Here is a 26,230-nt window from a genome sequence, read left to right as displayed (position 1 = left end):
AATCAAGGCTTTCAAGGTTTCAGGGCATTCCACCCAGTCCAACTCATCCAGTAGTCCATCTGACAGCTCCTCCTGAAATTGATCCATGAAGGCTGCTTCATTCCAAACTAGGTGCTGTTGCAGCAGATGGGAGTCAGTTACATAGTCTATGAGAGGGTGTCAGCCTTGTCTTAACCGGTGTATACGACGGTTTGTGGTGGCAGCTTGCATAGGGTCCTCAAAAGCGGCTCGGAGCTCCTTGGTGAAGGCAGTCAGATCAGTCAGCACCATGCTGTGCTCCAAGAACAGGGGAGTGGCCCACTTCGCTGCTACACTGGTCAGCAGGCTAATTAGAAATCCCAACTTCACCTTGTCATCTGGGAAGTCTTCAGGTTTCAGGTCTATGTAGAGCTGGGTCTGTGCCAAGCAGGTTGAAAGCTTGTCGGCCGCTTCAGAGAACTTTTCTGAGGCAGCCACCAGGCATTTCACTTTGATGGCCGGTGTGGGAGAGGCAGCTGCTCACTGCTGAGCTTGAAAGGCTTGCACAGCTGCGGTTAACTGGTCGACCTGGGAACACAGGACAAGGTTTTCCGGCAAAAGCTGCTCCATAGCTGAACACTCTCAGCCTTAGCTGCTTTTACTTTGCAGGTCTGGCTAGAGTCAATTTGTCAAATGTGGGGATGTACAGAGTACTTATGGAACAATCTCCCTGAGGAGATACGCCTGGTGCCAACACTTTTATCTTTCCGGCGCCAGGTTAAAACTTTCCTCTTCGCCCAGGCATTTTAATATGTTTTAGCATGTGTTGGAATTGTTTTATCTCTTAAAAATTTTAAATCTTTTAATGTGTTTTAAATTGTTAATATGTGTTTATTGTATTTTTGATGTTGGTCTTGTGCACCGCCCAGAGAGCTTCGGCTATGGGGCGGTATATAAGTTTAATAAATAAATAAAATAAATAAATAATTAACAGATACCAGTTGCAGGCCAAACCATAAATCTGCCAGGCAGTGTGTTACCGTTTGGGAAGTGCTGAAGGGGAATGCGCAGAGAGTCCTTAAGGTAGTTCAGTGTTCATAAACCAAGAAATTTCGATCAGGCAGGGCAGGGTCCAAGGGTACGGGTCAACAGGAGAGCTGGAGTAATGTCTGCAACAAGGCTTGACGTTGACTCTAGTAAGGAGTCTCCCTTTCCTTCCAGTCTTTTATACTCTGTGTTCTGGGCCAGATGCTTACAATCAGCATGTGTTCTTGCGAGCTCTCCTGCTGCTTAATCGCACTGATTGCTTTTGTTGCTGCAACACCTGTTGGTGTCTTATCTCTGCTGGGGAAAGGGCAGCCTCCTGGTCGCTTCCTGACTCTGCCAGGTGGACTCCCTCAGGGGCTTGTTCCTGATATGGTGGAGGGTCCTGGGCTATCTCCCTGCTTGTCCCCTCTCCTGGGTCTGCTCTCATCCATTCCTCTTCCTCCTTGGATGAGTCCTCTGAGGGCGACATGACACTCAAGCTTACTTGATTTCTCAGAGTGCAACCCTGACTAAAAACAGAGTATACCCCTCCTATGAGATTGGATAGCTCACTGGCCAACATTAACTGAGGCTTACTTGAATTAGTTTCAGTTTGTTCTCCTTCCCCATCCTGTCCCTCATAGCCTACAAGCCACAGCACAGGGTTTCCACTGATTTACTAGGAGCTGGTGAAATGAGAGAGTGACCTGGCTGTTAACTAATAACTCCTCAGCATAAATCTTCAAACGACTTCAGCTAGTAGATTAAGTATATGTTAAAAAGCATGATGGACAATGAGAAAACCTCTGATACCCTAAAGGTCAAGAAGCAGAATGGTAGTCTCCCAGCATCACCTACTAGGATCTGCCTGTGAGTGGGTCCGCTTAAATACCCATGGAAGGCAACCCAGAAGGATACTATGATCAGCGGTACTGAATGAGAATCCAACACAATTACATTTCATCTGTCTTTCTGTTATAAGTCAGTAGGGCAATCAAGGCAGTTTCAGATCCCAAAGTAGGCTAGAAACACTGACTAGAAAGCGTATAGATAATCCAGTAATATATTAGAAAAATCTGGAATGACACCACATGCTCCAGTGGTACAATCTTAGATACTGGTTGGTCCTTACACAGATCTGAGAAATCTAAAGGTGACCTTTCAATAATTGGGGAATAAGTGTCTCCTTCAAGTCTTTTAAATAAGTGTTTCTCACCTCTGTCTTTGAGATGGCATGTCTTAATGAGCCGTCCTAATTAACCAGAATGGACAAGGGTTTCTATTGTTATTTGTCTGGATGTTTTTCTGGAGACTTCAGTCATAAAAAGAGTTTGTATGTTTGTTGTAAGTAAGCAGGGACACTGCTAAGTACTCAAAAGATCAAAGGCTCAGGCTCAGAAACAAAAATTTACATATGCTAATTGGTATGTATATATTCATATTTTGATCTACTGTTTTTATTTGTTTTATTTATTTACAATATGCAGTGAAATATCCCATTTGTTTTGCCTCTGAGGCATTGTGTATGACTGAAGAGAGGCACCCATGAGGAAAATCAGTGAGGGAATGAAAAAGACCAGAAAAGAGGTTTCCACACACACAAACATCTTAGGGGCAAGCAAATGGGGACCAAGACTGGATGAAACAAGCATCTAATAAATTTTGGGATAATAACAAATTATTGCCCAACATTTTATATGACAGGTTAGGTGTAACCCTGTATATATCTAAGAAGTAAAGAGGTCATGTGGAGGTCTCTCCTTGCCTCTTCCCCCTAGCCCAGAATAAACCTGTGGCCCTGCAAAGAACATGTGGAGGCCTTTCCCAGTTGGCCTCTCCTCTCTTCTTCCTCCACTTCAGTTCCCAGGTAAAGTGGCAGCGTCACTGCAAAGGCAATGTGAAGGCCTCTCCTCACCTTTCTATTCCTCAACACCAGCAGGAACACAAGTGGTGCTGTGGAGGCTATGTGGGTAGGGACTTCTTGGGCCTTTCTGCTCACTGCCCCCTCCACGTTCTGGCAAGCTCTCATTAGGCAAGTCTCTGTCTCTTTCATTGACTCCCTCTCCTTTTTTTGCGGCTGAGTTGCTACTCCTCAAAATCTCCCATCGTGTGGATTGCAGTCGGCCTCCTTCAGCACCTGTGTAGTGACCCGCTGGCTTCACCCGGCCACACAACTGATCAGTGAGTTGAGGCTTTGTGGGCTTCCCACCCCCAGCTGCTTCCCATCTGGTAATTGGGGAGAAGTTTGGTTGTTTGCATTTAACAGCAAACCTACCTAATTCACACTTTCCGAAACAATGCAAGCACTGAAACACTGTCATCACTGGGCTCCTGCTGGGAGGAAGGGTGGGATACAAATTAAATAAATCTTTCAGAATTTGCAGTTCTCTATATTTTTTCAGTGTAGTTCTCCAGGCAAGTAATGTGTACACAAATGCATACTCTGGGGTGAAGTGTTCATTACAAATGTATACATTCAGTGAAAATAATATACAAAATGCATTATATTAGGAGAAATTGCTTTGGAAAAATGTTTATTGGGCAGAACTGCATACAGAAATGTATATATTAGCAGAAATTTGCACTAAAATGCTGATGAATTTTCATGAGTTTTTTTTAAATCCACAAATTGATGTGGAAATGTGGATAATCGCATTTAAGATTGGGGGGAAATGAGAAACCAAAAATTAAATTTGCTCATCCCTATTCACAGCTAACGAACAGGGAGCTGTCTCACAGCAGATGGATGAGAGCACTCATGCTTGGCTCTCTACCCTTGCAGTCTTTCCTGTAGCTGATCTGTGGGTGTGGTGGTGGTATGAGGTCCAGTTGGTAAGACATCCAGTGCTATGAGGAAACAATTTGGGGCTTCGCACCCTGAGCCCGACACTGGCCAATACATTTCAGCTCAGACGGAATTTTTTCCCCCATGGATGTTTTGAAGAACATGATTATTTTGAAATATTTACAAAACCTTTCAAAAAGCATGGTCCAGTTTCATATTTATACATATGTATATGCATTGTCTGGGTATTGTTTCAACCTGTCCCATGTATGTGCATTAAAATCCTACTGTATCCTACTGAGCCTGTTTCTGAGCAGCCTCTTCTGTCTTCTTCCTTACAGTAAAGCTGTGATGGACCTGTTAGTTGAATTGTGCAGCCAGCACCATTTAAATCCAGCTCATCACACTCTTGAGCTGCAGTCTCTGGAGACCCAACAGACTTTGAATTATAAGCCAAATACCTTGATAGGTTCGCTGGATGTATGGAAGATATTTCTGAAGGAGAAGGTTCCTGAAGGAAAGACCAAGCAGCCTCCTCCACTCAAAATTCCTGAGGTTGGAACTTTCTGTTGTATAACTATGCTTTGCACAAATGTCAAGGAATGGTGGGGATAGTCCTTTCCCCCTTGTGTACTATATTGAATGATTTTGACATCACTAATACTTGGCCTTGAGCTTAGTCTTATGATGGAAGGTAGAGTCTGAGCAAATGACAATAGGTAGTAACTGCAGTGTCTCTTGATGGTGCAGATTTATTTATTAGGGGACTGTAGCCTCCTATGAGTTGGAGTGTCAACTGTAGGTAGGGTTGGGGAACCTGTGGCCCTCCAGATGATGTTGGGCTCCAACTCCCATCAGCCCCAGCTAGCATGGCCAGCAGTCAGCGATTGTGGGCTTTTGGAGTCCAATAACTCTGGTGGGCTTCATGTTTCCTATCCCTGGTGTACAATATTTACAAACATGGAATTATAGCCTTGTGGAGAAGGGCAGTGAGTGCAGTTTAGCCTAGCCTCACTGGTGTCTACTTCCCCAGTGATCATACCTATTCCTCCCCTCCATCCAGCAGCTCAGGATAGCCAACATGGTGTCCCGCAGATGTTGGGGCTGCAGTTCCCATCATCATTGACTGTTGGCCATGCTGGCTGGGGCTGATGGAAGTTGTAGTAAAAATAAATAAATATGAAGGGCATCACATTGGCTAATCCTTCATCAGCTGAACGAAGTGCTCTTTGTCCCAAAGCCTTAATACAGTGTCTTGTTTCTTGGTTCATTGTTATGGTACAGAATGTCCCACTCTGGCTGGCTTAGGTTTCAGTCCCCAAGCTTGACTGGGACAATATCGCACATGAGGGTCTGCTGTAGGCTCAGATCCAGAACACAATAGCACTTAGCAGTAACAAGGGGAGTCCAACAGCAAAGTCAAGGTGAAGCCTAGGCCAAGTATATTCTGTTTCCTGACTCAGAGCAGAGCAGAGCAGAGGGAGCTGTCTCAGTTGGTCTACAGGTGAGGACATATAAGCAAGCCAGCTTTCAGAGAGCAAGCGAACAGGGAGAGCAAACAGGAGTTTGACAAAGGAGCTCTGGTGAGGAAGAAAAAAGGCCGAGAGGGCTCTGAAGCCGTGTGCTCCAAGCCATGTGCTCTGAAGGGCTCCATAGTAGCTTGATTGGAAGGGGTGTGGCTTGTTAGCTATTGGCTTAAGGGTGTAGCCTGAGAACTGCTGAGGGCAACAAGCAGCAGCTGTGTGTGCTGGGACTTTCATTCTGTTTCCTGACTCCTAACAGAGCAGAGCAGAGGGAGCTGTCTCAGTTGGTCTACAGGTGAGGACATATAAGCAAGCCAGCTTTCAGAGAGCGAGCAAACAGAGTGAGTGAACAGGGAGAGCAAACAGGAGTTCGACAAAGGAGCTCAACAGGGTAGGTCAAGGGGGAGGTCCCTAAAGAACCCCAAATTACTAATTCTCCTTGTACAGCGCACCGCATACCAATGGGACTCTCAAGTTTACCCTGTAGTAGGACAGGACAAAGCACAGGTAGTAGTTAGAAGGAAACAAAAGATAGAAGAGAGTATGAACAGGAAGGATACTCCGGTGGTGTGTGCCATGTTTGTTTTCTTGCCTGAGAACAACATGGCGTACACGTGCAACAAGTGCAAGCTCGTGACATTGTTGGAAGAAAAGGTGAGAGGCCTGGAATGGTGGGTGGCCACACTGAGGAGTATAAGAGAAGATGAGGAGTTCTTAGACAGAACGCTGGAACAACAGCAGCAAAGAGATGTGGAGGAGGAGGAGCAACAGCATGTGGTAGCAGAAGAGGAGACTGCTTTGAAGAGGAACAACGAAGTGGAGGAAACTCCGTGGGAAAGGGTGACAGTTAGGAGCAGAAGAGCTAGAAGACACCCTTCACCAGTGAAACTATGGAACCGCTTTCAACCACTCGAGGATGAGACTGGAGGACAGCCTGTGGTGGAAGCATTACAGGAGACCCCATGCGACAAAGAGCAAGAGGCTGAAGTTCAATCAAGCAGGGCCAATGAGACCGCACCCCACAACAACAAGAAGAGAAGAGTACTAGTAGTGGGAGACTCCCTACTGCGTGGGATCGAAACCCAAGTATGCAGAGAAAATCCGTGGACTCGCCAGGTATGCTGTCTACCAGGAGGATGGATTAGAGATGGGATGGAAAGGTTGCCATCACTCATCAAGCCCACCGACAGGTATCCCTTTCTCCTCATCCATGTAGGAACAAATGATACTGCCAAACGGAACTATGAAGAAATCACATCAGACTTTGAAGCTCTGGGAAGGAAACTCAAGGACTTTGGGGCCCAGATAGTTTTTTCATCCATCCTTCCAGTACTTAGAAGAGGAGTAGAAAGGGAAAGAAAAATACTCCATGTGAATGAATGGCTACGAAGGTGGTGCTGACATGAGAGATTTGGATTCTGGGACCACGGGCTATGCTTCCTGGAAGATGGATTGCTGGCAAGTGATGGGTTGCATCTCACAAGGACTGGGAAGAATGTGTTTGGCCACAGCATGGAGAAGTTAATCAAGAGGGCTTTAAACAGAATCCTAAGGGGGAGGGAGACATAAACTTGGTGGTAACGACTGATGAAGGCTTGTGCACAGTATTTATTTTATTTATTATTTATTAATTATATTTCTTTACCGCCCAATAGCCGAAGCTCTCTGGGCGGTTTACAGCATAAAAACATCCAGTATACAATTAAAAACATATATCAAACACATAACGGGAACAGAGAGATCAGCTGCAATAGGGATCAGTGACAGTCCTCAGAAAAATGTAGTAAGGAAGCCAAGCTATAAATCACATGGTCTTCGATGCCTCTAATGTTTTTGTACCATCTATGAACTTAGTTTCTCAAGGTGGTAAAAGAATTCTCTGGAATGGTAAAACTGAGGCAGTTATAAACTCCTTCCTAAATCTCCCTATTTTATTAGATCTACGTGAATCTCTTCTGTCTTCATCCAATCCAGCTACCCTTTATAACTCCATTGCCGAGATGTTAAAGCCTTTCTTGATCAATACACGTCCCTCTACCTTCAAGAACACGGGTTGGTTTGATCACCATTGTGTAAAAGCGAAACGTGATTTATCGCAGGCCATTAGGAGCCTGCATCAGGATGACTCCTACGAAAATTTCCATACTTCTTTGTCCCACCGCTTCTCCTATAAAAAACTTTTAAGGCAAAAAAAAGCTAATTATATTCAGCAACAGTGGAGGGAGCTGGGTCTTGCTTCTGCAGAGAAAAACACGTCTAAATTTTGGAAACTTGTCTCAAAAGGACTGAAGGGTCACTGTGCAATCATCGAGAATCAAATAACTTCAGACCAATGGTGTTTGCACTTTACTACACTTTATAGTAATGGTACATTAAGCTCTCAGCCAGATCTTAATAAAATAATTCAGTCTTTATACTCATGTCCTGAGTGGGAACCGGTTTTACCCAAGGAAGTTATCCCACTGATTAACTCTCTGTCTAATAATAAGGCCCCAGGTGAGGACATGCTTCCCCCTGAAATATTTAAGTCTAATCCGGTATGGTGGGCACTGGTGTTAGCAAAATTATTCACCTTTATTAACAGTCATGGAGTTATTCCCAAAGGTTGGGGTATCAGTACTGTGGTGCCCCTTCATAAGGGTGGATCTAAGTCCAATCCTGACAATTTTAGGCTGATTAGCCTCCTGGATATTGCTTCCAAGATTTATGCCAAGTACCTTTTAAACAAGTTGGAAAATTGGGCTAAAGCGAATGCTATTATCGCACAGGAGCAAGCAGGGTTTGTTAAAGGCAAGTCCACGTTAGATCAGTGTTACATTTTATCTCACCTAATCCAGAAATATGCCTTCTATAATAGAAAAGAATTATTAGTCGCTTTTGTAGACTTTTCATCTGCTTTTGACTGGATAGATAGAGGGCGTCTATGGCTAAAATTAGCTGATACAAATATAGATAGACGCCTTCTGTCCTTACTGCAAATCCTGCACTCAGATACCTCCCTTAGGGTGAGATTGGGGAAATCCCTACTAAAAGAGGGGTCCGTCAGGGCTGCCTCCTGGCCCCTTTTCTCTTTAATTTTTACATAAATAATATTGTCCAGGATCTTTCAGGCGCACAGTATTTCCCGCCCTCAATTTTAACAGATAAACTATCTGTGTTATTATATGCCGACGATTTGGCCTTGATTTCTACTACCCAAATTGGAATGAGAAGACTGCTTGCTAGTTTGGGCTCATTTTGTGCCAGGGAACATCTCAAGATTAATTATGCTAAGACCAAGGTGGTGGTGTTTGGAAGGAAAAGGGCTAGGCATGTGTGGAGATTAAATGGTAAACCCATTCAACAGCAACGTAGTTACCGCCACTTGGGCCTTCACTTTAACTCCAATCTCTCTTGGAATTTACACCTGGAATCGGCCCAGCTAAAGGCCACTCATGCCTCTCACCAGCTTTGTCGCTTTTTTAACACCAAAGGTGGAAGCTTGGTCACCCCAGCGGTAGAAATCTTCTGTAGGAAGATAATCCCACAACTTCTATATGGGGCAGAGGTTTGGGGTTATGTCAACATCTCTCCCCTCGAGAAAGTCCAAAATCACTTTCTTAGATTTATCCTGGCCGCCCCCCGCGGCACTCCTGTTTCTTTATTAAGGTTGGAGACCGGCTCACATTCAGTTGAATCACTGGCTCATGTTGCGCTGGCCTCTTATTGGCTGAGGTTGGCTGCCATGGATGATTCTTGTCTTCCAAAAAATGCCTTCTTGAGCAATTACGGTCACCCCTCTTTATTACGTGGCTAAGTCGGATAAAACCTATAATGGCAGCCTACGGGATCTCCATTGACCTTTTACCAACCCAATTATCATCTAGGGCCAAAAAATTGTTAAGGGATAGGATACTCTTATATACCCAAAGATGGATTCTCCACTCAGCCAACCAATCTCCTTTTTCACCAGGGTACTCATGGTACAAAACATCATTTAACATGGGCCCTATTTTGCCCTTTTAACAGTACCTTCTCTGAGAAGAGCATTCACTGCCTTACGACTCCAGATTATGCCTACAGCCCTGTTAGAAGGGCGCTATGCTAATACTCCCCCTCATCTCCTTTTTCATGTCAATCGGGGGACGTGAGGGATATTATCCACTACCTCTTGAGATGCTCCCTCTATAAAGATCCTAGGCACAAATTCTTATACCCCATAATCCACTCTATGTCTGGAAGGCCTACCATGAAGCAAATAACTATCCTGTTAGTGGGCAACGACACCTATGTAACACAACAAGTGGCAAATTTTGCTCTGGCAGCCGGGAAAATGAGGTCTAAGTATGTTAAACACTTGGCCTCAGCTCAGGAACAGCTTTTAAATATTTAATATTACACTTTTAACTATATATTTTGGGTATATATGTACATATATTTATCTACTCCTTTTTATTTTGTAATATTTGTATATTCCTGTATCTGCTCTTGTATTTTATAGTATTTTATTGTATTTTATTGTGATGGCAAATAGCTCTGAGCAATTAAAATTTCCTACAGTGAATGAGTTCAAATCGGCAGGGCCCGATAAACTGCATCCTAGAGTATTGAAGGAACTGGCTGAAGAACTCTCAGAATCGCTGTCTATTATCTTTGCGAAATCATGGAGGACTGGTGAAGTGCCGGATGACTGGAGGAGAGCTAATGTTGTCCCTATCTTCAAAAAGGAGGAACTGGGGAACTACAGACCAGTCAGCCTAACATCAATCCCTGGAAAAACTCTGGAGCAGATTATAAAGCAGTCAGTCTGTAAGCACCTTGAAAACAATGCAGTGATTACTAGGAGCCAACATGGATTTATGAAGAAGAAATCCTGCCAAACTAATCTTATCTCATTTTTTGACCAGGTAACCTCCCTTGTAGACTGTGGGAATGCTGTGGACATAATATACCTCGACTTCAGCAAAGCTTTTGACAAAGTGCCCCATGATGTTCTGATTAGCAAGCTAGCTAAATGTGGGCTGGATGGAACAACTATCAAGTTGTTGGGGTGCAGGGTTGGGGTCCTGGGGATTCAGAAGAATGGGATTCAGAAGAACTGGAGAGAAGGGAGGGGGTCACTTCGCCAGAGTGGAGTGAAGACGAAGCAGAGGAAATTCCAGAGATAGAGTTACCTAGCAACGGGGACCTTGAAGGCTTTACAGTTTCAGAGTCTTCCCTTGAAGTTCCCACCCCTCCTCTGCTCCGAAGATCAGAACAGGCGGGGGAAGAGGGAGGGCTGCCCAAGACAGAAAGCCGCAAGACTGTTTTAAACCTGCCCCCCCTTTCCCCCATACCGGAGTCGGAGACTTCAGAAGAGGAGGGGCCCATGCTTCCCCCGTCGCCGCGTACTCGAAGACAGTTGAAAAGACAAGAAAAGAGGGGGGGAAGGAGGGTGGTGACTGAGGGTCCATTAAGGAGGAGTGAAAGGCTTCGCGCCCGTTTGCCCCCTTCTTAAGAGACAGGCGGGAAAGCAGTTCCTTGCTCTGTCAACTCTCTTTCTACGTCGCAGGACCTGTAACTCTGTGTTGCTTCATGAGAAGGCGCAGTCTCTGTTTGGATATTACCTTAATAAAAACTGAATTGCTTTCAACCACCAGTCTGATTCCTGAGTCCCATCCTGGGCCTGACAGCTTGACAGAGCCACCTAAATCACCCTCAACGCTCTCTCCGCTTGACCGTGACAAGATGTCAAAGGGAGCGGCGGGGGGAACGAATCCCACTTCTGAGGCGGAAGAAGTGAGACTTTTGAGGACTAATGTAGCTGATTTGCAGACGGACGTTCAAACCTTGCTGGCAGCAGTCAAGGCGCTGAAAATAGATAATCAGGCCTTGATCGATCGGATGCGGGCAGCCCCTCCAGCCGCTGCAGTAAAGGTTCCCATTGGACTACCCCCAAAGTATGCGGGACAGAGTGATCAGTTGGCAACTTTCGTGGCTCAATGTGAGTTATACTTGGATGTCAGGAATGCAGAATTTCCGGGTGATGGGGCTAAAGTGGCTTTTGTGATCAGCCTCCTGGAGGGAGAAGCTGCAAAATGGGTGACTCCGTATCTGGTGAGAAAGGATGCCCTCCTAGGAAGATACAGAGGATTCATACAAGAGATGACCGAGATGTTTCAAGACCCGCAACGAGCTGAAACAGTAGCGCGACAGCTAGGCGCGCTAAAACAAGCAAAAGGAACTGTTTCTGAGTACACTAATGCTTTTAAGATTTTGTCCCAGGAAACTGGTTATAATGATGCAGCCTTGATGTTTATGTACCGAAGTGGACTAAATGCTGAACTCCTGGATGAGCTGGCCAGGACCACACCCCCCCCACTGACCTGCCAGGGCTAATCCGGCTGTGCCTGCAGATTGATCACCGGCTGGAAGGAAGGCGCCTGGAAAAGAAACAGGAGGTCCCGAGATATTCAGCCTTGGCATCCCGCAGCAAGGCCCTTTCCACTTCAGGAACGGCAGGTAATGCAACCGAGGGACAGGGAGGGGCTAGGCCAAGACTGTCAGAAGAAGAAAAGGAGAGACGACGTCGAGAACGTTTATGCTTTTATTGTTCGAAACCGGGCCATGTGGCCAGAGACTGTGGACTGAAAGGGGGGAAAGCAGAGCCGTCGGGAAACTAAAACACCCAGTTCACGTGCAGGCCGGTGGACTGGGGGCAGCGTTGTATAAAGGCCCTCCAACGATCCAACCTCCCTCTAAAGGAGTGTTGGTCCTACCTATTCGGATTACAACTTCCAGAGGAGTGGTGTTTAATTCTACTGCATTAATTGACAGTGGGGCCTCCAGAAATTTTATTGATGCAAAGTTAGCCAAGCGTTACGGAATTTCTAGGTGGAAACTGGATGCTCCCCTATCTGTGGAGACCATCGATGGGAGACCCCTGAAGTCAGGAGGAGTGACACAAGCCACGGAGGAATTGAAACTTCAAATTCCTGGGCATAAAGAGTTCATTTCGCTGTACGTGTCAGATCTCTCGAACTTTGAGGTGATTCTGGGAATGCCCTGGCTAGCCAAGCATGAACCCAAAATAAGTTGGAAGGAGGCGGTGGTGTGGTTCACCTCTCAGTATTGTCAGGAAAACTGTCAATCAGAAGGAATCAAGAACACCTTAGCGGGGGCGGTGCAAGAGATCGAGCAAGTGATCCTCCCCTTGAAGTACAAGGAATTCAAAGATGTATTTGATGAAAAAGAGGCAGAGACTTTACCCCCCCACCGCCCTTACGACTGTGCGATTGACCTAGTGCCAGGAGCCAGCATTCCATCGGGAAGAATTTACTCTCTCACAGAGATTGAGAGGGAAGCCCTGAAAGAATTTCTGGAAAAGAACCTGAAGCGAGGATTCATACGTCCCTCACAGTCCCCCGCTGGAGCGCCCCTGTTGTTTGTGAAGAAGAAGGGGGGGAGCTCAGGCCTTGTAACGACTACTGTGCATTGAATCAGATCACCATCCCTAACAGTTACCCACTGCCCCTGATTTCAGAGCTGCTAGACCGACTGCGCTCAGCAAAAATCTTCACGAAGCTAGACTTAAGAGGAGCGTACAATCTGATCAGGATGAAGGAGGGACATGAATGGAAAACAGGATTTCTGACTTCTTACGGACAGTTTGAATATTTGGTCATGCCATTCGGACTTTTGGGGAGCCCAGGCGTGTTCCAAAAGTTCATGAACAACATGTTTAGAGACCTGTTGGACACGTATGTAATTTGTTACTTAGATGATATCCTGGTGTTCTGAAAGAATCAAGAAGACCATGATCAGCATGTGAAAACTGTGTTGAGGAGACTGAGAGAGAATCATCTGTATGCTAAGCTAGAGAAATGTGGATTTGACCTCAAGTCTTTGGACTTCCTTGGGTACCGAATCTCAGCGGGGGGAGTGGAGATAGACCCAGGGAAAGTGAGTTGTATATTGGACTGGGGCCAAACTGTTACCAAAAAGGATGTACAACGTTTTCTAGGGTTTGCCAATTATTACAGAAAGTTCATCCCAGAGTTTTCCAAATTAACAGCTCCTCTGACTGACTGTTTAAGGGGAAAGAAGAAATTTCAATGGACAGAGAACGCTACAAACGCCTTTGAGGAGCTGAAAAGAAGATTCGCTACTGAGCCCATTCTGCGCTTTGCCGATCCAACCCGCCCTTTCGTCGTGGAAGCAGATGCTTCGGATTTTGCCATCGGGGGGGTCCTTCTTCAATTAGACCAAGAAGGGAAGGAGCTGCACCCCTGCGCGTACTTCTCTAGAAAGTTAAAGCCTGCAGAGAAGAACTACACAGTATGGGAGAAGGAACTACTAGCCATCAAGGATTCTTTTGAGATCTGGAGACAATATTTGGAGGGGGCCTCTCATCAGATCAAAATGCACTCCGACCACAAGAACCTAGAAAGCCTCCAAACCGCCAGAAAGCTGAACCAGAGACAGATAAGATGGTCCCAGTTCTTCACTAGGTTCAACTTCATCATGCCCAAGCCAAAAACCAGAGAGCAGATGCCTTATCCAGGCAGCCACAATTCAAAGGAAGCGAGTCCGAGGACCAGCCTCAGTACGTGATCCCGCCAGAGAAATTAACGTTGGGATCATGTCAGCCTTCATGGGAAGAAGAACTCAAAAGGGCCCAACAGGAAGATGCAGGCATGCAACGATATATTCAGGAGGCGGGACAAGATCAAGACCCTGAAGTAAGTTTCCACTGGCGAGATGGACTGTTATGGTTTAAAGCAGCCAGGTATGTGCCAGAAGGGGAGTTAAGACTCAGAGTCCTATGTCAATGCCATGACTCCATCACCGCGGGGCACTTTGGTATTTACAAAACCATTCAGAACGTGGCCAAGGACTTTTGGTGGCCTAAAATGCGTCGGGATATTGAAGACTATGTAAAATCCTGTTCTGTCTGTGTGCGAGCGAAAACACAAACAGGAAAACCAGCAGGGCTGTTACAACCGCTACCTGTCCCAAACGAACCCTGGAAGGACCTTTCCATGGATTTTATAACTGATCTACCAAAGTCACAAGGAATGACGGCCATCCTAGTAGTGGTAGATTTACTCACCAAAATGGTGCATTTTCTTCCTTGTTCAGGAGTCTTAGAGGCAAAAGAGACAGCCAAGTTATTCATCAAGGAAATCTACCGGTTGCATGGATTGCCAAACAGTATAGTCTCGGATCGAGGAACTCAGTTCACAGCTAAGTTTTGGAGAGCAATGTGGAAACAGCTGCAGACGGAGCTAAAACTCTCTTCAGCTCATCATCCCCAGACAGACAGTCAGACGGAACGACTGAGCGCTGTTTTGGAAAGATATTTACGTTGTTATGTGTCCTACCAACAGACTGACTGGGTGTCATATTTGCATTTTGCAGAGTTTGCCTATAACAACTCCTTACACTCCAGCACTAACCAAACCCCGTTCTTCGCTAATTATGGATTTCATCCTAAAGCCTTCCCAAGCAGCTCAGAAGGGGTGTTGGTGCCAGCTGCAGGAGACTTTCTGAAGGGATTACAGGCTGCGCAACAGACGTTGAAAGAGCAGCTAAACGAAGCCAAGACGGAGTACAAGAGAGTTGCTGATCTGCACAGGAGAGAGCCCCCCCCTCCAACCAGGAGACTAGGTATGGCTGTCCACCCGTTCCCTTCAGATGCCAGGCAAATGTAGGAAATTACAAGACAAGAGAGTGGGGCCTTTTGAAATAGAGGCTCAAATCAATCCCGTGGCGTACCGACTGAAGTTACCAGACACGTTTAAAATGCACTCTGTGTTTCATCGATCTCTGCTAATGAAAGCAGCCCCTCCCAGTGATTTACGGCCAGAGGAGCCTCCAGGGGCTCCGCTCCTGGTAAATGAGCAGACTGAGTTTGAAGTTGAGGAAATCCTGGACTCCAGAATAAGGCGTAACAAATTGCAGTATTTGATTCACTGGAAGGGCTATGGACCAGCAGATAGATCTTGGGAAGCTGAAACTGATGTGCACGCTCCAGATTTGGTAAAACTTTTTCACCAACGTTTTCCCCATCGCCCCAGGCCAGTCGGGGGGGGGAGCACAGCCTGGGAGAGGGGATGATGTCGGGGTGCAGGGTTGGGGTCCCGGGGATTCAGAAGAATGGGATTCAGAAGAACTGGAGAGAAGGGAGGGGGTCACTTCGCCAGAGTGGAGTGAAGACGAAGCAGAGGAAATTCCAGAGATAGAGTTACCTAGCAATGGGGACCTTGAAGGCTTTACAGTTTCAGAGTCTTCCCTTGAAGTTCCCACCCCTCCTCTGCTCCGAAGATCAGAACAGGCGGGGGAAGAGGGAGGGCTGCCCAAGACAGAAAAGCCGCAAGACTGTTTTAAACCTGCTCCCCCCTTTCCCCCATACCGGAGTCGGAGACTTCAGAAGAGGAGGGGCCCGTGCTTCCCCCATCGCTGTGTACTCAAAGACAGTTGAAAAGACAAGAAAGGAGGGGGGGAAGGAGGGTGGTGACTGAGGGTCCGTTAAGGAGGAATGAAAGGCTTCGCGCCCGTTTGCCCCCTTCTTAAGAGACAGGCGGGAAAGCAGTTCCTTGCTCTGTCAACTCTCTTTCTACGTCGCAGGACCTGTAACTGTGTTGCTTCATGAGAAGGCGCAGTCTCTGTTTGGATATTACCTTAATAAAAACTGAATTGCTTTCAACCACCAGTCTGATTCCTGAGTCCCATCCTGGGCCTGACACAAGTAGATACACAGTTGGCTGCAGAATTGTACTTATCAAGAGTGCTTATCAATGGTTCCTTCTCAAACTGGGCAGACATAACGAATGGAGTACCACAGGATTCGGTCCTGGGCCCAGTGCTCTTCAACATTTTTATTAATGACTTGGATGAGGAGGTGCAGAGCATGCTTATCAGATTTGCAGATGATACAAAATTGGGGGGCATAGCTAATACCATGGGAGACAGAAACAAATTTCAAAGGGACTTTCATAGGCTGGAGCATTGGGCTGAAAACAACAGAATGATAAACGCAAAGTTCTACACTTAGGAAAAAGAAACCAAATGCGCAGTTATAAGACACAGTTATAAGATGGGGGATACGACATGTGAGAAGGATCTTGGAATTGTTGATCACAAGCTGAATATGAGCCAACAGTGTGATGTGGCTGCCAAAAAGGCGAATGCTATATTAGGCTGCATTAACAGAAGTATAGTTTCGCGTGAAGTACTAGTTCCCCTCTATTCAGCACTGGTTAGGCCTCATCTTGATTACTGCATCCAGTTCTGGTCTCCGCACTTCAAGAAGGATGCAGACAAACTGGAACAGGTTCAGAGGAGGGCAACAAGGATGATCAGGGGACTGGAAACCAAGCCCTATGAGGAGAGACTGAAAGAACTGTGCATATTTAGCCTGGAGAAGAGAAGACTGAGGGGAGATTATGATAGCACTCTTCAATACATGAAAGGTTGTCACGTAGAGGAGAGCCGGGATCTCTTCTTGATCATCCCAGAGTGCAGAACACGGAATAATGGGCTCAAGTTGCAGGAAGCCAGATTTCGACTGGACAGCAGGAAAAACTTCCTAACTGTTAGAGCCATACGACAATGGAACCAATTACCTAGAGAGGTAGTGAGCTCTCCGACACTGGAGGCATTCAAGAGGCAGCTGGACAGCCATCTGTCAGGAATGCTTTGATTTGGATTCCTGCATTGAGCAGAGGGTTGCACTTGATGGCCTTATAGGCCCCTTCCAACTCTACTGTTCTATAATCTATGATTCTATGAGAGCAATCCTGAGTCTAACATAATCCAAAGGCAGAGTCATCGAGCAGAGGTCAGCAGCTAGGAAGATCAGTCAGAAGGCAGGACAAATACAGGGAAGTCAGGTTATAGGAGTAAGAAGCTGAAAGGCATATGTTTCTTCAGCTGCTAGTGGACCTCAGCTAGGGATGGGTGGAAATAATATTCTGTTTACATTTCAAGCTGAATCCATCAAATTTGCACTTTCAGAAACAATGTGAGAACTGAAATACAGCCATCCTTCAAAATTTTCACTTACTTGAATTTTGCAGTAAAGTTTGCCAACCAAGCAATGTTTCCAAAAGTGTGTATATGAAAGTGTCTATAAAAAAAAAATGAGTGAAAATAACTGGCAAAAATGCATTGTATGACAAGTAATAGCTTGCAAAAATGTGCATTTTAATTAAAACTGCCTACAACCAAGCGTGTTTACTAGGAGAAATTTACAGTAAAATGTTGGGAAATTTTCATCAGGATTCTTATTTGAAAAAAATCACAAATTGCTGTAGAAATGTGGAGAATTGAATTTAAGATTGGAAAAATGAGTAAATGAGAGAACCGAAATTGACAGATCTTTCCATCGCTAACCTGAACTGAAAGTTTATGAAGAACGGCATTCAAGACCTTGCCCAAATCCAGCTTCAGGAGCTTCTCGAGGAACTTCTTGAGGGAACTTCAGGAGCTTCTTGAAGAACCTTTTACTTTTGAGAAGTGGTGTTTCTTCCAAGAAGCCCTCTATCCTTGAGTTGTATGGTGACATTGCACTCTCACATATGCGGTCCTTCACTGACCAGCTGTTTGAGCTTGCACCTTCTGGCACTGACACTCTCAAGGGCTTGGAGGTGGTTAAGTCTTACCCTCTAGCTTGGATAGGGGCTGCTTTGCCATAGGCAAGGCAGGGATCCACCCAGAGGGTCCTTTTAGAGCATCCTCTGATTGCAGGCCTAGTGAGATCTCTCCCTGATCTTCTGGATGAGTGATTTAGTTATGTGGCTCTGTCTACTCTCCTGATTTTCTGACTCTGGAAGGTCTGGATTCTTGTTGGAGGCTGAGTTACCTCAGGTCATGTCAGGCCTCAGTATCACACAGTATAGTGTGCAGAATACTGTGCTTTGTCGTTTGTCTTGGCTCTGAGGTCGTTTCAACATAAAATGTGCAGCAGTTCAGATGAGAAAAAACTTTAATTGGTATAATCATACTACAAATGCTAAATTTTAGGAGGCAGGTAAAATGGACAGAGTTGCAGCATAATAAATTCTGCTATCTAGTGGAGGCTGAGAGTTAAGTTTTGTTCTACAATAAGTGTGGTTAGTGCAGATGACAGTGTTGGGAGAGAGAGCTTACACCATAGAAGATAAAATCAAGGTTCAAAATGATCTTGGCAGGCTGGAACACTGCACTGAAACCAACAAGATGAAATTCAACAGAGATAATTGTGAAGTCTGGTATTTAGGTACAAAAATAAAGGAATAAGTATAGAATGGGGGAGACCTGCTTGGCAGCAGTACATGCAAAAGGATTTCACGTGTCTCTGTTCTTGTTCCTCTGGAACCAATGGTGGAAACTGCAAGGAAATACATTTCAGCTAAATGTTAGGGGCCACTTTCTAATGGTTTGATCTGTGTGACAGTGGTCAACTGCCTCAAGAAGTGATGGCCTCTCTTTCACTGGAGGCATTTAAGCTAAGGCTGGACAGCCATCTGGCAGGTGTTCTATATTTCCATCGTAGCACTGCACATCCTGCACTGAGCAGGGGGCTGAACTAAACTTCTAAGGTCCCATACAACTTTTTAATTCTGTGATTCCAGGATGGGAACATTCTGGATGATTCTCATCTGCAGGTCGTGCAAGGGTTGCAAGAAGTTGTTTGGACTCCAAGGACTATTATGGCTATTATGGTTTGTAGATCTTGGTTCCCAGCACTCTCTCAATCTGGTATTCCAAGAACTGTTTCTCTCCTTCACAATGTTTGTGTTCATGTATTTTCAGTATTGTATATACAAGTATTTAATAAGTGATTTAAATGTGTTGATGCATACCTACAAGAAGAATGCTCTAAGGAATCCTGTTCTGTCTCTAAAGTGACATTCTGGCTCAATGAATATGACATTGTTTGATCTTTCTTTAACCCTCTTGCTCAGTATGAATCATCTGAAAGCAAAATCTACTATTGAAGTGGTGTGACTCACAGAGGCTTTTCTGTTTCCTTGTTTTCCCCCAGAAAACCATGAGGCTGGTAGTAAATTATCTCAAGACACAAAAGGCAGTGGTTCGAGTGAGCCCTGAGGTGCCTCTCCGCAGTATAATCCCAGTGATTTGTGAAAAATGTGAGGTCAGTCAGGAATACCTTGTCCTCTTGAGAGATACCTTCACTGGAGAGGAATTGGAACTTACAAAGTCATTGAATGAACTGGGGATAAAGGAGCTCTATGCATGGGATAGGAAAAGAGGTAAGTTAAGGCATATGTTAATATACCCTGAGAAAACTATGTATTAATATTTACTGATGGTACTGAATCATGTGCATAGCCGTGTGTGTGTGTTTTTGTGGGTGGGTGGGTGGATGGGGAAGGGGCATGGGGAATATATATTCTTTTTTGAAAGAGTGTCACCTTTAAGATACATAGATGAAAAATTTGCCACCAAGTGGTAAATGTGGCCCTTGGCCTAATTGGAAGATAGAATGTGACAGAAAGAGAGATGGGAAAAGAAAAAGAGAAAGAGAAAAGCAGGTATCCCATCTATTTTTGGTTCTGGCCCGACCTACCACTGGTTTCAGCCCTGCCCACCACTAGCATGCCACTCTCCAAAGATTTAATCCAAAGGGATTAAAAAAGAAGGTCTTCCATCCTTGGTGTAGAGATTGCTTTTTATTCATATTACTATGTTTTGCACTGCACCCAAAATGGTAGCTGTGCCCAACTTGGCTTTCAATGGCCTTCTGATAGTTGAAGACATTAGCCCATCAACAATTGCATTTAGCTGTGTCTCCTTTGTTCATTGGGTGCTACTGTGAGTTGTGTTGCACAGTAAATGGAAGGGGGGAGAAGAATCTTCATCCACCTCCCAAATTGGAGTGATAGGCACTATGGAGTTCCTTTTTAAGTCCAAACCATTTTTATGCCAGTGAGGGGAAGAATGGTGGTAGCATTTGGATTAGCCTTTGTTGAAAGCTGCAAGGACATAGGAACAGTATCATGAGCAGATTTACATAGGGTAACAGGTTTCAACCCTGCGAGTGTTCATATGCCTTAAAGTCTCCCAGGGTGACAAACAAGAGACAAACATCTTAAAACATCTTAAAATGCATATGTTTTTTTAAAAAGTCTTTAACAACATCTTAAAAAGCATTTCCAAAACAGGCGCAGGTTGGGATAAGATCTCTACTAAAAAGGCTTGCAGAAAGAGGAAGGTCTTCAATAGGTGCTGGAAAGATAGCAGAGTTGGTGTCTGTTGGAGAATTTTATATTTCTCCTGTGGTTTCTTTGCTGGGGGTCCCTTAAATAATAATCTCTGAGACAGGCTTAAAGCAAAAAGATAGGCCTTTATTAAAAAAAATAAAACAAGCATATGCAAGGTCAGTCCCCCAGAACAAATCCAGGAAGTATCCAAGAGGGACTGCAAAGAGGTACTGTGGGCAAGCTCCTTTTATAAAGAACAGTTTCAGCATGTGACAATCATTTTACCAATCCCCCAAGTTCTTCCCTCTGTGACATAACAGCTCTTCCCTCTTGAAATATTTCCAGCCAACCAGATAACTTTATTAAAATGAATACATGTATATTCATATCTCCCATCTCTATTGTGTTCATTGATGTCAACCTGTCCCCTTTGCTGATATACCACTATTCAACTGTCATATATTACTGATGATCTTGTACTGTTCTGTTCTGAATATGTACCATTACATTCCTTTCTATCATGGCTCCTGATCATTCAAGCTGGTCAAGGAACATCCCTAGGACATAGCAGCATGTTCCTTGCCATGATGTCAAAGCCAAGTTTTTGGTTCACTTAGAGTGACTGGAAGTTCCATGTGAAAATTTCTCTTACTTCCTTGCTATAAAGAAAGATTAATTTAAATCACCATATTATAACCAAAAGCCATGTAATATAAAGAATGATTAGGGAACACAGAAAAGGAAAAAGGGTAAATCTGAGTCAGCCACTTCTCCATAAAACACAGAGAAATGCAGAAAGGCAGCCCATCTCAAAATACCCCTTACCTCAAGAACACACTTAATGATTTTATGGAATACATCATGCCATTATAAAATCAGTATCAAGTTAAAATTTCTATCTACTTAGATTTTCCTTTATAAAGATTTCTTTTTAGCTGAAGCCTTTTGCTTTTCAATAGGAGAGCTCAGAAACCCCGGTTTCCAAGATCAAATAGTAAAAGTATATTAATCTTAAACAATACTAAATTAATGATCTTTGGTCACGCTTCTAGTCCTTCTTGGCACGGAAGGGTGCTCAGGAATTTTTTCAGAGAAGTGAGCTTGACCTTTCTGCTTTTCCCTACACACAGGCTTTGCTTTTAACGCCTGCTGTGTGTGAATTAGGGGAAAGAAATCCATTTTTCCTTAATCAATTTTCAGGGGCCCAAATTGCCTGGGGCCAGGACCTCTTAGGGGTTCTCCATCATTCCCCCATCCGAAGCTGAAGAAAAATTAGCTTCACACAATTTTCTTAACTCTTTTTGTTCTCGGCTCCATCCCATGGGTACTCCTCCGCCAGAGGAATAAGCAGGGGTGGCTCATAGCAAACGAGATCCTTCGTCAGGCTCATGGGGACTGTCAGGGACACTCTTTCTGGAAAGATAGAGCTCCTCTGCAGTGCCCTTCTCACGTTCAGCTTGTGTGAATCTCTCCTGACTTTCACCTCCTGGCTCAACCAGTGGAGCCAGTAAATCAATGGGCTTTGGGCAGACCCAGGGAATCTCCTCCCCCATCTCATCATAACTAAACCAATGTTTACATGCTCCATTTGCTTCAAAAGCTTTGCGGCCCTCCATCATTTCTGAGGATACAAGAGTGGCAGACAAGTTAGGGTGAGCTCCACCTGCCCGCTCAGCCGCTCCCAGGTTATAGTCAAAAATAAGTTCAAAGAGCTTTGTGGACAAGTATCTGTATCCTGCTGTACAGACCCCCTTTGATCGTCTTTCTTTCCCTTGCCTCGGATTATAAGGGCAAGGAGTTGAATTTCTTCTTGGTCTCAGTTCATACTGGCAAGGAACACCAGAGTAGTGGCAGTTGCTGGCATCTACGATCTGATATCCACTATCGCCCAGGTCCTCTAGCTGAGGTTCCACAGGAATATCAGGCGGACTTGATGTCATCCCATCAGAGCTGGAGTCATCCTTGAGGACATCCCAAAGAGGATTCAGAGCTTCTCCCATAGCTCCTACTTGGACTTTCAGGTCTGGATTAATGCTTTCATCTGTGGAATAGAATTCATCTCTCAGCCATTCTGTCATCTCCTCTGTCGTTTCTGGACAGACGTCATCCTCCTTGGGCTGGGGTGGTGGTCTCTGTTGCTCAGGTCAAGTGGTCTATGAGCATGGGTTGTGTAGATCCATACAACTCTTTGCTCCACTTGGATAGCTGTATAAGTGGTCATCAGGACTTTGGCCAGGGTCTCTGTTTGGCTCTTCATGAAAATGTAGTCGCCTGGATGGATGGTATGACAGGGCAGCACCATAGGAACTGGGAGAGTGACCTGTGTCTGAGAGGAGAAACTAAAAGGTTAAAAACCTTCCAGGGGCAGCTCAATTCCTTTATTCCCCTGAAAAGGCCATAAGGCCACTGGGTGGTCTTTTCTTTTTCTTGTGGAAATTATTGGCAAGTGTTGCAGGAAGATGATTCAAAATTTGTTCAGCCTAATATTTCAGGGGAGGAAATTCCAAAGGGTCGGTGCCACAACACTAAAGGTCCGCTGCCTATGTTGTGTGGCATGGACCTCCTGATAAGATGGTATCTGCAGGAAGTGCTCACCTGCAGAATGCAGCGATTGACTGGGTGTTATAAGAGATAAGATGATCTTTAAGGTCCCAAGCTGTACAGGGCTTTGTACACCAAAACCAGCATCTTGAACTTGGCCCGGCAGCTAATGGGCAGCCACTGCAATTCTTTCAGCAGTGGGGTAACATGTTGGCAATATTTTACCTCAGTGAGCAGTTGCACTGCCCCGTTTTGCATCAGTTGCAGCTTCTGGAGCAACCTCAAGGGCAGACCAACATAGAGCACATTACAGTAATCCAGCCTGATGGTTACCAGTGACTGACTACAACAGTAGTCAGGCTATACTTTTAATATGCTTTCTAAAAACCTTCCCCCTCCCCTAAACAATATGCTTTTTAAACCCTTTTTATTTAAGATGTTCTTAAAGCTTTTTTAAAGAACATTTTTAAAGTGGTTTTGTTTTAATGTATTTTAAGGTCTGTTTGTATGATGTTTTAAAGTGTTTTTACTGCTTTTGTTTGCCGCCCTGGGCTCCTGCTGTGAGGAAGGGTGGGATATATAAATAATAAATAAATGCCAGTCCAGAAGCAGCTGAAGCTTGTAAAAGGCACTCCTGCGACTGAGGTCACTTGGGCCTCTAGCGGCAAAGATGGATCCAGGAGCACCCCCAGAATATGAGCCTGCTCTTTCAGAGGGAGTACAAAGCAGGCAATTGACCAATTATCTGAACCAGCTACCCACAGTACTTGCTAGGATTCAGAGTCAGTTTATTGGCCCTCATCCAGCCCACCACCAAGTCCAGGCACTGGTCCAAGGCTTGCATGGCTTCTCCTGATTCTGATGTTACAGAGAAATAGAACTGAGTACCATCAGCGTACTGCTAACACCTTGCCCCAGTTCTCCTGATGGCTGCTCCCAGTGACTTCTTATAGATGTTAAACAGCATTGGGGACAAGATGGTACCTCGTGGCATCCCAAAGCACAACTGCCCGGGGGCCAAAAGACGATCACCCAACGCTATTCTCTGAAACCAACCACGGATATAGGATTGGAACCACTGTGAAATAGTGCCTCTGATAGTCATCTCACCAAGTCAGCTCAGAAGGATACCATGGTCAATGCTATCGAAAGCCCCTGAGAGATCAAGTAAGAATAACAGGATATCAGTAGGAGGCCCTCACCTACAGAGTACAGTGATCAACTAGGTACATAAGGGGTAAGACTATCTTTAGTTTTAACAATTTTTATGTGCTGTATGATTTTTAATTGTATTTTTATTGCTTCTTTTATTGCTTACATTGTATTTTATTGTATTACAATTTGCATTGCATTCAATTCAAATTGTAATACCATAAAATAGAATATAAGAATTAAAAGAAGCAATAAAATACAATTAAAAATCAATATGAATATTTATTGCAGACATATCATGGATCACCTGAATGAAACTTGCAGAACAGTGATGGTTTGGAAACCTCTGTTTTATCTCCAGCATTTAGTATGCAAGAGGTAGGACTGCTTTTGAACCTGGAGGGTCCATTTTGGCTAAGGATGCTGTCAAATAGACCTGTTTGAATGACAGAACAAGAGAGGAAGCACGTTTAGCGGCCTGAATACTAGTCAATCCCTCTAGTGCTAGAAATGGTTCTGGCCCTCCTTACTCCAATGTTGTAGCTGTTCCCTCTTTTTCTTGAGCACAGTAACAGAAAGAATGCAGAAGCCTGTGCTTTATGGCATCATATTCCTTCCAATTGCTACTAGGCCCTTCACTGTCTCATTTAAGAGCAGATCCTGTTGCCTTTGCTTCTTTCCTACTCCCCAGTCTGCTGATTTACTCACTGTGCCTTTGGGAAAATGGATAAGACACTTTGCAAATGCTCTGATGATTAATTCTCATCTTTTAATAGTTCACTTGGTTATTGGTAGTTGAAAACAGAGGGCAGAGTTGGTTTTGGGGGGAAATGAAATGTCTCAGTAGTAATTCATAGATATGCTGTGCATGCTATTATGAACCCCCCTCTATTAATAGTATACCTTAGGGTTAATAGCACTACACTCGTAAAATGGGGGTCCTCTAGCTTTCTACCCGCAGGGCCCATTTGATAAGGCTGAAGATTACTATCTATAGGCCCTCCAGTCACGTAATGGCAGTATAGGGTCAGAATTGGTTACAAAATGGTGGCAGATGGAGATGGAGTTAGTAACATTTTCTGTTGATATCTAATTCCTCTTTGGAAATGGCTAAAGTCTTTATCATAGTGTTTTACTTGTGACAAGAACTTACATAGTTCAGCTTTAGACAAATTAAATACAGGCATTAATACTGAAAGTAGTGTGTGTCTTGAAATTGAAACATTGGGAGCGTGTCATGAAATCGTAACATTGTTTAAAATGGTTTTTTGCAATATGGCTCAGATGCAGAGAATTGTGGGGATTTCATCTTGGGAGGAGATGGGCCTCTGTGTGAGTGGAAAACGTTTACCTTTCGTTTCTCAGCTTCAACTAATGAGGAGGCTTGAAGAACAGCACCTGGTTATCTCTGTTATCTGGTGAGAGCCTGGTACTCGTCTGGGCCTGAGAAGAGTTAAGTTCAGGAAGGGAGGGGGGCCTGCCAAGGCTTGAAAAGTGAAGAAGCTTCGGGAATATTACTTCATTAGAAAGCCCCCTGATTGGCTGAATCATTGTGAACTGTTGCTGGGTTTTTCCCCTTAAGTATAGGGGGTGAGACCCATAGCTTTGTTCCCCTGGTTTCCATCTACCTGGGTGGTTACCTGAGTGGGGTTCCACTGCCTTTACTATCCTGCTTATGTCTCTCTGAGGAGAGATGAGATTTACAACAACTACCTCTTCATGTAAGTAGAATAGGTCAGTTAGTTTTCTTATTTTCTTGTTGTGTCTGAACTCTCTTATATATTGTGCCCAAGTCCCTAGTAGGATGTGGGGTTTTGAGGAATTGTTTTGTTGCTATTAATTGTGCACTTATATTTTATTAATAAAGCTACTTCTTATTACCTATGTGTGTTCATTGAGTGAGAAGAATTTGGTTCTGAATTTTGGCTTTACCAAAGGCTTCTGGACAAGGAGTGCCTGTTTGGCTCTTGTCTTTAGGAATCCTTGGTTTACCTATGTCTGGGCTCTGGGTTTCCCCTAACTCAGAGTGAGAACCAGTTGAAGGGGTGGTGGCAGCCTATCTTCTACCTTGCAGGGTT

The 26,230-nt window shown here is 44.6% G+C and overlaps 1 protein-coding gene across 8 annotated transcripts in view; it reads left to right on the top strand.

The window, feature by feature from the left end:
- COBL (cordon-bleu WH2 repeat protein) overlaps positions 1–26,230 on the top strand; it is a 267,077-nt gene that overhangs the window by 84,420 nt on the left and 156,427 nt on the right. For all 8 annotated transcript variants that reach the window (XM_061590022.1, XM_061590027.1, XM_061590024.1 and 5 more), the window contains 2 exons: positions 4,111–4,324; positions 19,280–19,508. In XM_061590022.1, the coding sequence (XP_061446006.1) occupies positions 4,111–4,324; positions 19,280–19,508 (443 nt within the window). The remainder of the gene's footprint in view (positions 1–4,110; positions 4,325–19,279; positions 19,509–26,230) is intronic.

Source organism: Rhineura floridana, chromosome 11 (assembly GCF_030035675.1).
Source record: "Rhineura floridana isolate rRhiFlo1 chromosome 11, rRhiFlo1.hap2, whole genome shotgun sequence".
NCBI classification, from domain to species: domain Eukaryota; kingdom Metazoa; phylum Chordata; class Lepidosauria; order Squamata; family Rhineuridae; genus Rhineura; species Rhineura floridana.
The sequence above is the reverse complement of the archived record's forward strand: the minus strand, read 5'-3'. Positions and strand labels throughout refer to the sequence as shown.